This window comes from Lissotriton helveticus, chromosome 3_1 (genome assembly GCF_964261635.1).
Source record: "Lissotriton helveticus chromosome 3_1, aLisHel1.1, whole genome shotgun sequence".
In the NCBI taxonomy this organism is placed as follows: domain Eukaryota; kingdom Metazoa; phylum Chordata; class Amphibia; order Caudata; family Salamandridae; genus Lissotriton; species Lissotriton helveticus.
The window spans coordinates 182,066,736-182,079,982 of record NC_136061.1 but is presented as its reverse complement, the minus strand read 5'-3'; the positions used below and the strand labels follow the sequence as shown (position 1 = coordinate 182,079,982).

Sequence of the window (13,247 nt, the reverse complement as noted above, 5' to 3'; positions counted from 1 at the left end):
AGTACTGCCCTTGCTGTGTGCTCTGGGGTTGGCCTGCAGTCTGCTGATTCTACTGAGGGTGAGGACAAGGGACTTTGCTGTGTGCTGTGTCCAGAAGTCAAGACCCTCCAAGGGCCTGGGTAGAGCTGGCCTCTTGTTTCAGGAAACCTCAGAGATATAAAAGTTTTCCTAAACATAATTTGCTCAGCGCTGTGTTCGTGTACCTGCACCCAGCGTGTATTTCTCGTGAAGCCCGCACTTCTGAGAAGCACTGTACTGGTGAGATCCCCTCTACGTCGCCGAGTGCGTGGTCCAGCGCCCAGCGTGTGTCTGGGAAGAGCTTTGGGGAGAAGTGGGACTGGTCAAGACACAGCACGTCCCATCACTGCTGCTGGCCCGATATTGCAATCGCAATGAAAAGCAAGCTGTGCTGAGTTTCCCAGCTGCGAAGCGTTGCCTAGCAACCGGGATTCACCCGAGACGTGCAGCTGTCACAGAGGGAGTTGTCCAGCAGGACGTCATTTCGAGTGCGGGAAGGTGGTCCCGTTCCACCCCCATGAAGCGCCCTTGAAGAAGGAGGTTTCGGTCCCAGAAGTCACCCAGGCGCGGGCCGCCACTCAAGACCAGCTCCCCAGGTAACACTCTACTCCTACTAACTGTAATATCATGAGCGGGTTGTGAGCCGTCGGGGTTGCCTGGACCTGGAGTCTGGTTGGCGGGCCGTCTGGGTACAATGGGAGTGCAATCTGAGCCTCGGACAGGGGTACAATGGGAGTGCAATCTGAGCCTCGGACAGGGGTGACAGCTGATCGTGTGGCCGGGCTGTTGAGAGCCCATTGATCTAATTGCCGGGGCCGGTGTGGCCCTATTCCAGCATTTACCTACAGTACCTTTTGCCTTGATTTTTGTCTCATACCGGCACGTTGGAGAGTTGCGGTATCGAGGCCTGTCGAACAAAAGCTATTTCCCACAGTTCAAGGCATTTGTGGGCATAGTGTGGCAGCGCTGACAATGGGGTCAGCCGATTAAGAGGCACAGCAGTTTAAAGCCACGAGGGGCAGCGCGTGCCGGTAACAAGTCCCAGGCACTGGGGACACATTTTTTCAAAGCGAACACAGACCTGCCAAAAGAATAATACATCTGATACTGTGTTGCATTTTCAAGGAGCCCACAGAACCTACCCAAATCTGTGTTTGTGGTGATATAATAATATGATTAGTTAGAAACTTTCCAAAGAAGCGAATTAATTGTGTATGTGGAATTTTTGTAGATTTGGTCTTGCCTAAAATGTATATAAAGATATTTATATTTTTTTATTTAAATAATCGGTGTGGTGTCCATTTGTGATGTTTCACTGTGTTACTGTGGGTGTTAATACAAATACTTTACACATTGCCTTGGGAATAAGCCTGTCTGCTAGTGCCAAGCTACCAAGGGGTTGAGCAGGGTTATCTACAGCGTGTTTCCCCCTTACCCTGACTAGAAGCATGGGTCGCTATTTGGTCAAAGGTACCTACATCTGCGAACTAGAGACCCCTAGTTCTAACACCACTGATAGATCACATGACTTCTCACGTGTTCACTTGCGAAATGTGACCAATATGGAGCCATCCAGGAGGACCCCTTCTGAAGAAGGATCGATGGATGACTTGGGGATGGTAAACACGTGTAACGGTAAACAAGACTCCCGACTAGGAAAAGTGGAAGACGCGATGATGATGCCACCAAAGTGAATGCAAAAACAACAGTTGATGGACAGAATGCAGAACAATGTCATACATTTACCCCAGTACAGAGATCTGGGCCTAAATCCATTGTTTTTTTGCTGACCATGCAATTCCAGTTTGAACCCAGCCATATGCAAATCAGTCTTGACCCTGTGCCCATGGGAACAGTCAAGCCCGAACTGCCAAGCCAGGTCCTCCCTGGACTGGAAACAAACATCCTAGGACCGGTTTCGGGCGTTTTTAGCCCTCATCAGCCAGGATAGCTTGATTCCAGTGGCATGGAGAGCACAGGACTCACGGCTGAGCATACCCGTCCCACTCTGGTGACAAATGCAAAAACAACAGTTGATGGACAGAATGCAGAACAATATCATACATTTCCCCCAGTACAGAGATCTGAGCCTAAATCCATCGTTGTTTTGCTCACCATGCCATTCCAGTTTGAACCCAGCCATATGCAAATCAGTCTTGACCCTGTGCCCCATGGGAACAGTCCAGGCCGAACTGCCAAGCCAGGTCCTTCATGGACTGGAAACAAGTATCCTAGGACCGGTTTCGGGCTTTCAGCCCTCATCAGCTTGATTCCAGTGGCATAGAGAGTGCGGGAGTCACGTCTGAGCATACCCATCCCACTCGGGTGACAAATGCAAAAAAAACAGTTGATGGACAGAATGCAGAACAATGTCATACATTCACGCCAGTACAGAGATCTGGGCCTAAATCCATCGGTTTTTTGCTCACCATGCCATTCCAGTTTGAACCCAGCCATATGCAAATCAGTCTTGACCCTGTGCCACTGGATTCAAAATAGCCTGGCTGATGAGGGTTATGAACCCAAAACCGGTCCCAGAATGCTTGTTTCCGGTCCAGGGAAGACATGGCTTGGCATTTCGGGCTGGACTGTTCCCATGAGGCCCAGGGTCAGACTGATTTGCATATGGACATGTTTGAACTGGGGTGGTGGGGTGAGCTAAAGAATAATGATGGATTAAACCCAGATCAGTTGACTGGGGGTGAGTGTTTGATTTGCTCAAACGCCCAGTCCATCATCCCCCTTGGTATGGCCACCAAAGTGAAGGCGTTTATTTCAGAACCCATCAATGTACCTAGTCAGCAGACTGAAAAGAAGTACAGCCAAAATCATGGCATCATTCTTAACGAAGAACTTGTGAATGATCCCAAGCTTTTTAGTTTGGCAATCAGTGTCCTACTCATGTCACTATACACACAAACGCACCCCAAGCCATTACCTCAGTGTTCAAAGGATATCCTTCATCTCAATTGCATAGTATACAATAAAACATACAGTGTTTTCAGTACAAAACCTTAAACGCCAAGATGGCTGCCATATTTGTGACGTTCAGGCTGCAATATAGCTGACGGCCAACTCGAATTAGGCAGCCGACTGCATTCTTATCATTTGCAAATATCACCATGCAAATGTTTTTGTAATCATGTCCACCATGATCCTCATATGATGTCTGGTGAACCTGCTGCCAGGTCTGTAGATATCACTGCTTGCAATCGTCAGCGGAGTCTAAAATGATGGTGATGGAGCCAGAAGGAAGAGTTTGGGAAATGTTGAGCCAATGCTGCATATGGATGGGCAGAACCTGTTTTTACAGAGTATGGTGAGAAATTCCAGGATAAACTTGGTATGATGGCTGCAGGAGTGGTGTGGGTGGTAGGGAGAATTAGGCCGCAAGGATTAGCAGGGATTGGGAAGCATTTCACAGCCCGGATTAGAGGGGGAAAACTACATAGGCAGCAAGACTGCGAGACAAGCACCCAGCCCAGGGAATTTCCTCATATAAGGACAGTAACAACAAGAGACCTCTCTGCTGCCAGATGTTGGAAGGCAGTTTGACAGTAACACTGACTGTGCAGGCAGGGGTTGGGGATGTGAAACACTGCACAGAGATGGTAGACAGGCACAGCTCAGCTGAGGAGCACCAGACAGTAAAGAGCAGCTAAGGGAAAGTATTAAACCACAAATTCAGAGAACAAAACAGACTTACAAAAAAATAGGTGGGTGAGAATAGCCGCCACAGTAAGGTACCGAAGAAAATAGCTATTGATAGTTGCTTGCTAGAGGTCGGCAAGGCGCGAGCCAAATGTGTGGCTCTGCTATAGCCCTATGGGGACTGGCAAACTAAAATAGAGAGGAGCCCGGCATCCCAAGTACTGCTGTCCTCATTCATTCCCCTTCGCCTACACCAGTTACTCAACGAAGATGGACGGAACTCTGCGGAATGACACTGAGTTTTTATTTAACTCAGTGGAATTCCACTGAGTACAACTCAGCGCGTTCAGCCCACCCCTCATTTAAAATGCTACACATGTCAACACTGAAAACAAGGAAATGTTGCATATAAGCAGACTGAAAACTTGGCAGCTACATCTAGGGTATCTTGGGAACTGGGCAACTGATTCCAACTACCTTTCTAAATCTAAGATGGTGTATATGTTATGCTTTCCTGCAGTAGCATTCAATAGTCAAAAAAGATCAGCCAGACAGGCATATTAGCTGTTACAGTGTGAACTAAATTCTTTCTGTAGGGCCTGTAAGCAATGAGTGTAAAGTGCTTATGCAGTGTAAAGCTAGTGAATGACTGCTCTGAGTCAGTAGGGGCAAGGTGTTCCTTAAACCATTGCTTGACATCAAGTGGAATATATATGTACCATTACGATTTGTGTAATATAAAAACCAATTAGGCATTTATGAACTTCAGATGTAATCAAATGTCAATGCTGCCAGTTACGAGTGCATGGCCTGGCAGTGAGAGACTCCTCATACCGAGCCTGGGGAAGAGAAGTAGAAACTATGACTTGGATGACTTATTTGAGCATGAGAAAATTGCAAAACAATCTGTCCTGCGATTGAGAATGTTTTGTTATTGTTTACCAATGACAGTATTTTTTTAAATGGTCGATACACTTGTACAGATGTTGCCAAAAGATCTTTTGTGTCACGATAAATTTGTAAGACAATGTTCTTAATCTGACAATTTAAAAACGTTCTTCTTAGTTAAATGAAAATACATTATAATTTATTCTTAATTGAAGCATCAGATTTTAAGGTAAGATAACTATCTCTGGGGCTTTTGGTCCTAGACTGTTTTCAGGAAAAGCATAGGTTATTGTATTCAGCACATAGGTAGAGGGCAGTTGTTTGTGGGCTACAACCATTCCTCTCCATCACTCTGCTCGATTAGGAGTCTGTTTTATTTGTCTGCTAGGTATGGTCCCCTTTGTTTTTACAATGATTTATGTATTAAGTAATTACTTCCTCAAAGAGGCTAGCGGCTTAGAAGTCACTTAGGATAGATAGAGGACTTCACAACCCCGGTAGACAGCTATGACACGCCTGTTAAATATTTAGCAACACCTTTAGACTGGTTTGTTATCTCTTTGATTTAACCAATCCTGCCTACCAATCTTTTGAAATTAAATATAATTGTAGCTTCTGCTAGCATTGCTGGTTGGTTAATTGTGACTTATCTGTCCCTGGATGGTAAAATTCTGCAGATTCAAGTTTTTCACTATCCATTAATGTGTCTGTACTTCAGAAATAACATGGACAATGTACTGGATACTCTACAGACAAATGTATACTACTTTGTTTTAGTTCCATAACCAACATATAGATAAAAACACAGACGTGCGGAGAACGTCAGGTAGAAAAATTACAGCTATTCATCAACAATGTAGAGAACCAATCATCGTCCTGCGTGAGCTTCCTGTTTAACAATGAGACTGTGTACAGAGATATGGGTCACACTTTTTAAGATTTATATGCGATTAACATCCATATGCGATTAACAAAATAAAGCACAAGCCACTCAGCAAGCTGTGCTCCATGTGGAATGAGTAGACGACCCAGTGGGCCACGCACAGAGATAGACACTGCACTGTCTGGATTTTATGTGCATTGAAATCAATAAACCCCAGACCATCCAGAGACAACCTCTGCATTGTCTGAGCTTCTCTTGCAGTAAGCACATTAAACCGCATACCACACAGAAATATTACAATTATTGCCTGTACTTCATATGATAAGCATAACAGACCATGCTGAGATGTTTACTAAATTGCCAAAAGTTTAGATGTAGTAAAGACAATAAACCATATCCAGCCCTTATGATCAGCTATCTGCTAAAGTTTGAGCTTCGTGTGCCATATAGACAGAATACCACAGACCATGTAATGAGCTAACAGCTACAGTGTTCAACGAGAACGTTATACTTACAAATATTATAAGACGTTTATAACATTTGTTTCACCAGAATGTATTTTTCCAAACTGCTATGTATCCCTCCTACTATAATAAGCATTGACAGAGCCAATAGGTCTGGGCTCAATGTGGTAACTCATGCAGAGTTGCACATTAGATCAAGACTCATGGGAGGGAGCCACCAGAAACAGACAGAGATGGCTATATTTGCCGAGGAATCTCTCATGAAGTTCAATGCAAGCACTCGTGTGGAGGCTGATGAATACACTTACCAAACACAAGAAGATGATGGACGGAGCGCTGAAACTTTTCAGACACTCACCCTCGGTCACAGATCTGGGTTCATCGTTCTTTAGCTCACTTTGCACCCCAATTTAGACACTTAACACCGAAACAGTGAACAGCATTAGGTGGGATAGCTTTACTCTATAGGACTGAGCCAAGATGTGATGAACAATGTCTAAAGGCTATGGCTGAGAAAGGCTGGTTACACAAATCAAGTGGTTGAAAAGTTGTAAGGCAAGCAATACATCTCTTTGACAACTGATCTGCCCAACCTCGGCCCAAAACTCGGTGTGGGTGGAAGAGGGAAAGCACCAACAGCAATAGAAAAAACAAAAAACATGATTTCCCTCAGCTGCTGTTTTTTTTTATTATGTTGCCGATACCATCTTTCCAATTCAACATAGGGTGTGTGTGGTTGAGATTTCTTCTGTGTCTCTTGCCCCATGGCTCTGAGTGAGCTGAGTGAGCCAGGGCTCTAGGGGAACTTTTTTCTGTCCTTCCCCGACAGAAGGAAAAAATATCTATGTCTGTTTGCCGGTTAATGCCTGTCACTGCACTGCAACGTCATCAGAAGTCCCCTTTTGAGCCCAGGGACAAAGTGACACAGCGGACAGTATGGATAACCAACGGTGTCCGAGAGCTTAAGGTACTCTACTTTGCTTCACAGTGCTAGCAGAGAAATGTGGAGCTAAGACACTACTTCACTCAAAATACTGCAAATACATTTTCTGTGTCTTGCTCCCCATCCGTTACACTCTCTTAAATAGTCTCTTGAGTACTGTGAACACCCCTGAATCCTATATGCCCTCTTCCCCGGATCGGACCTGAGACTCTACAGTGACAACGCATCACTAACGAGATCCCATATATGATGCACATGGGCGCAACTTTCCCCCTTACCTCTACCCTCTGTGAGCCGCTACAGTGACAATCATAGGCGCTGAAAGTAGAGTTGCTGAGGAGGTAAATGAGCATTAAAGATGACTTAAATCATGTCACATTTGCTGTGCAGTCAAAGACAGAAGTTAGCTGTCAGGCTTTAACGAGTAGATTGATGATTACTTTTCTTTCTCTGACTGTCAAGTGTGACGACTTTGTAAAGTGAACATTTTGATAATCTTGTTGGTGTGAAAGGACAGCTGTAGTATGTCATTTTTTTCCATCACAACAAAATGTAATTTCTACACATTATGGTTTGTGTGTTACATTGTTTTATCAGTAAAATGGAATGTCTGTGTAGTCATTCTATGGAAAATGTGCCCGTCTGTAAGTGACAGCACACAACCACACCATGCTTTAGTAATGTTTTGTGACAGCGTGCTCCAAAATGCAACACCAGCTGCATCCTACACCTTACCCACGCTCTTCCTGAAAATACGCTGCTCATTTGCAACACTAGTTCTTTGTGTGATGCTTGGATAGATAGGAATTTCTATGGATTCAGTGGTGTAAAATTGATGGCAGCACCCACACTCTGAAAATTGTTCCGCACCACTGGTGACGCCACATCACCCATGAGATTATGGGTGCTGTAACGCCGCTACTCGGCGAGACTCTGCAGCTACACCTCATCACCAATGATATCCTAAAAACGATAATGCACATAGCTCTGCCTAGCTCCTTTGCATTTTCAGTGCCTTCCTGGGAGTCTCCAGCAACATTAACTATGACATACTAAACGTAGTAAGACGTAGTAAGACAAATAGCAAGCACTCCCATGTCTCTGCCCCCAGCGGTACTCTGCGGTAATATTATATTGGCCAAAACATTATACGTTGAAATGGACCTAAAATGCCACTGTCCTCTGTCTCCGCACTCCCTCCGTGAGACTTAACACATTTCCAAACATATCTGCTTTCATACACAGACACAGTAATGAGATCAGCAGGTCACCTGGTCGAATGTAAACAGGGCCAACTCAACCCTTGATCTTCCAAGGTTGAGATACAGGGTGCCAATGAGTTGGGTAATACTGTCAACCCCCACTCACAGTACTATAAAGCAGAGTAGATCTGCAATACCAAGCATTACATAACAAAACCCTAGATATGATTTGTTGATAGTTCACCCAGAATCCTACCTCCGGATGATGAACAATGAAAGAGTTAAACTTTGATGTCACTGCAGGTATCAGCCTTGGAATGCTGATTACATGAATACTCTTCTCTGTGCCCTCCCCTGGCCAAGATCAGGCTCAGCCCACAGAATAACCAAATGCAAATACTGGGGTAACAAGTGTCCTGCAATACACCATATGTTGCAATAATTCTGATAACCACCTTTATTTGGTTTTTGAAACGATTGTGTGTAGATGACGAATCATTTATTTTTAAAAAGATACGTCATTGTGGCACGTTTTAAAATGTTTTCTATATAAATTCGCATATTGTGGATGTAATATTGTGTAACAAATATAATCATACTTTGTGATCAAAATTATGGTTTTAAAAATTCCATAATGTTATGAAATGGTAATCTGATTCTCCTCAAAAAGTTAACCCCTTTTGGAATGTTACAATAGAAATAAGGTGTCAATTTGGGCTTTGCTTACTTGGGGAAACTAACCCAAGAAGGTTTTGAGTCGTAGCAGGGCCAGGAGTGCATTCTTTGCACGCCTTTGAGTTTTCAGCAGTATTCCCAATTTGGAAGGTAGTGCATATATTGAATGTGCTACGTGACATTCCGATCCATTTTGTATGCATGTGGGCTGCCAAACGTCATGTTGAAGGAATGATGCAATAATGCTGATGGATGAGGATAATGAAACCAGACCTTTAGGTAACTAACTCTAACTCACATCCCTCCATTAAATGAAACCACTAATCTAGGAAGATCCCTTATGGTCAATATGTTTAACTCACATTACTTTGTTAAAAGCCTGATCTACAAAGATCCCTTCAGGTCATTAGGTGTGACTCAGCCTACTCCATTAGAGACACTGATCCTCAGATATTGCTTTAGGACACTCGGTTTGATTCCCATTACTCTATTAAAGTAATTCACAGAGCTACTTAGATCTCTTTGGTCAAAATGTTTACTCATATTCCTCTATTAAAGCGTCAGTCTACAGCGATCCCTTCATGTCACTAGGTTAGACTCACATTCATATGTTAAAATCAACCACAGATGTACAAAGGAATAAAGTACCAACACCGGTCCCCCAGTACATTGTGCAGGACCTACTCACTTCACTGCCGGAATCACAGATCGACAGACAGGGATACGTTATCCAAGACTGGCATTCTCCAAACATACACCCTAGGCTTAGAAAGATCCTCCCAGCTCACCATGTAAGATTTGCATTAATTTTAAAAGACTACATCACAGCTCTAGGGACACTAACCATGCGCTCAGGATTCAGTGCTTAACTCAATAGGAAGAAACTCCAGACCTGAGATTCCTCCGCTGATTATGTAACTCACATTCCTATTACTGAATAAATTACAGAGCTCAAGCAATATACCTCCAACCCAGAAATGCACGCTTCTGTCATCCATAACAATAAACCAGGCAGCCTGCTAATATAGTCGAGACATTCCTCCCTCATTGGCAAGACTACTCCAGGCTCATGCATTATCTATTCAACAGTCAGACTCTGCACCCCTAACCATGAGAATAAGTATGTTTCAGTTAATCTCCCAAAAACGTATTGAGACTTCCAGACCATGGGAGCATATTAAATGCAGCAGCAATTCCTCCAACATTTGTAAACTCACTGCCTACCCTTGAGAGGAAATCAAGCTCAGCAGGTGTTTCTATAACATACCTGGAGACTCCAATCTCAAACCCATGAGAGTGAACACATATTGCCCACACCCGTACATGCAGTCTTATATCTTCGCTGATACTTAGTGAGTGTATGGGGCACTTTCTGTTTGCGACCCTGAACTAGTCTCTGGGTATCACATGTCTTACGGGGTCAGGCAATAGCACTCAAGTTCCAGGTTACCCAGCACCAGGGTGCCAGAGTATGCACTGGCCAAGCCTCTTGCCCCACTGGCCCTTCGATATTGTCTGGCATTCGTGACTTGAATCAAACTCTACCACATTGTGACGTATCTTAAATGTCCCACAACCACATGCTGACCCTCAGTATCCCATGAGCATCCGTTTTACTGTTTATACTCAATAGTTCTCCAATGACTCTCCAATATCACTCTACCCTCACTATCCCTATGACAAGGTGTGCGTTTATTGTGCTCAATGACTCTAAAAACCTACAAGCCTTAAATTCTCAAGTGACCAACAGCTTATGTTCCAATAACCCTCCACCTAATTAGCATTTCACTTACTTGGTGACTCAACTCACCCTGTGCCTTTGATGTTCCTGTGACTCTCCACCTGACTACCTTCACTTCACATGCCACCAACACATACAACTCAACACCTGCACTTCATGACTCAATCACTTATTGCCCACTTTCTGCATTCCATGTTCAAATCTTATTCACCTCAATGTTTGCATTACTTTATCCTCCACTTGCAGTCTGCCTTCTGGTGCTGCCCCCAATGAACCTCAGCATCACTGCAGACACTTTGTGTGCTAATTCCTCCCACAACACCACATGCACTTTATGTACCAATGACTCTTCAACACATTACCAGCACTTCTAGCCCCAATACCCCTCCAGCTCACTGCCTGTACTCCATGTCCCAATAAACTGCCAACTCGCTATCTGGCCTTCATGTTCCAACGCACTCCATCTCACTGCTTGCACTTCATCATTTCCCAATGACCCCAGCTAAAGAGGTGTACTTTGAAGTCTCCATCACCGGCCCCTTTACTGGATGCACTACATGGTCCACGGATCCTGCACCCTAGTGGCTGTACCACAGGTGGAAGTGATTCTTGACTGCATCTCTTAAAGACTCTCCAGTCAAGTGCCAGCACTTCATACCTCAGTGCCCTCCACCCCACTGCCTGCTTGTCATATCTGAGTGATATTCCACCCCACTGCCTGACCTTTTCATGTGAATGCCCACCACCTCATTGCCTGCACTGTTTTTCCCACTGTTCCCCAGATCACGAGCTGTCTTCCAAGCCCCAGCGGCGCTCCACTTCAAGAGGTGTGCTCTATGTTCCCATGCGCCCTGCCTGCAAGTTGTGCTCCAAAGACCCTTCGCCTTACTGGCTGTACTCTAAGAGCCACCGCTTCTCGGCTTCATCTCTTAAAGACCATCCATTCAAGCGTCTGCACTTCACACCTAAATGCCCCTGCACCTTACTGCCGGCAGTTCGTGTCCCAATGACGCTCCACTGCAGCTCACTTGAGGCGGGATCTAACTAGGCCGTACAGCTGCGTCTTTCTCATAATGAAGGAAAGAAATGCCTACTCACCTCCCTGAAGAGAAGATCTCAGGATAGAGAGGAGAAGGACTCCGCACAGGAGGGATGCAGCCTTTCGGTTCGCCATCTCACTGAGAAATGCCTCCGTCCCTTCTCAGCTGTGGGTTTTATCCCAGCGCTGCCTCAAGTGTGGCTCCCAGGGACGTGATTGTAAGGGGAGGGGATGGGCGTGTTCGAGGGAGGGAGCAGAGGAGGATGGATGAGGAGAGACAGAGGGGTTCACATCACTGGGACAGGACAGACCCTCCCGCCCTACTATGAGCTATTTAACTTTACTATTTTCATTCTGCTCTGTCGTTGCTCGTTACAGTCTCCAATTCCCTGCCAAGTGGGAAGGCAGGCTGCCAAAGCAGGCTTTAGTGAAAACAGGAGAGGAAGAGCCCTGGGCCTGCCAGATCTCTCCCCCTTTCCTCTTAACGGGTCAGGCCCACAAGTCGTCCTCTCTGACAGCTGCAAGCTGCTGCACCTTGCCTGGGGCATGTGTCTGAGCAGGTGTAGAAGCTGCAGGCACCCCCACACGGCCTTAGACCCCTTATGCTGCCGAGGCTACCGACCTCTCTTCCTTACTCCAGATGAGTAACCTCCTCCTTACGTCCTGGGCTTTTTTTGGCATTGCATCCAAGTCAAGCGTGGCTGCCTCTTACTTTTTTGTCAGCTCCATCCACCATGTGTTATCGAGATTGCTAGTAAGAAGACTATTCGTATTTGCGCTAGCAGACGTGGTATGAACTTGCACACAGACGTGATGGTAAATGGACGGCAGAAGTGAACATTCTGTGACACACAGACGACAGGTCTAGAGCAATATAGGGAGACAGCACCAGGGCAAACTACATACGGAACACAAATACAGCAAGTACGCATTACGACCTCATCACACAGGACAGACACAGCAGCAACCGCAATGGAATCTTCACACAGCAGGTGCAGCACACCAAAAGTCAGAGTGGGACTGGCGTAACGCACTGAGTGCTTGCAAGCTTCCCTGACGCACAACGCGAAGATACATAAAGAGGGGCGACAACAAGCCGAGTGCCTTTCACACACCGTGGGCAACAGAAATACGAGCTTTTTTCATTGGTTGCATCACAGGCGGACAGCTTATTTCATATGCAATGGGAAGAGGAAATCAAGCCTGTCTCACAGGTACATTAGAGGCAGTAAATGCAGGCTTCTTTCATGCCAAGGCAATGGAAGGCCAAGTAACCGAAACAGCACTGATGGGGAAAGTATGTGTGCTCTCACTCACCAAGCAGAACATGGGGAGGTAAAGTCCGGTGAGTTCTGCCATAATGCTATTCTCTCTCATGCACAAAGTGTTGCAAAACATTAAGCAAGGTTCTTTTCGTTTCTTCAGAAAACCAGAATGTGCGAGTACTGAAGAAATATTTTTCGTATGCAAAATTTGGCACATTTCCCTAAAAATGATGTCCAGTGTTATTTTACGCTATGCGCGCATGTTATTTTTAACGCAAGTCCCACAGGATCAAAGAGCGAGATTAGAGATCGATAACGTGACAGACTACAAAACCACGTGGTGGGAGAGGAATGTGCAGGAAATTAACCATTAGCACAGGAAGATAAGATTGCTCAAAATCATTTCTGCTGCTCAAAATTATTCTGCCCAGACTGTCTGGAGTAAACATTCTGGACAATCTTGTGTGGGAGTGACATG

At 45.2% G+C, this 13,247-nt stretch overlaps 1 protein-coding gene across 23 annotated transcripts in view; it reads right to left on the bottom strand.

The window, feature by feature from the left end:
* The window catches only part of ELN (elastin), a 496,210-nt gene extending 484,491 nt beyond the window's left edge, over positions 1–11,719 (bottom strand). For all 23 annotated transcript variants that reach the window (XM_078679544.1, XM_078679545.1, XM_078679547.1 and 20 more), the window contains exon 1: positions 11,564–11,719. In XM_078679544.1, the coding sequence (XP_078535670.1) occupies positions 11,564–11,639 (76 nt within the window). In that variant the 5' untranslated portion in view covers positions 11,640–11,719. The remainder of the gene's footprint in view (positions 1–11,563) is intronic.
* Positions 11,720–13,247: the final 1,528 nt, after the last annotated feature.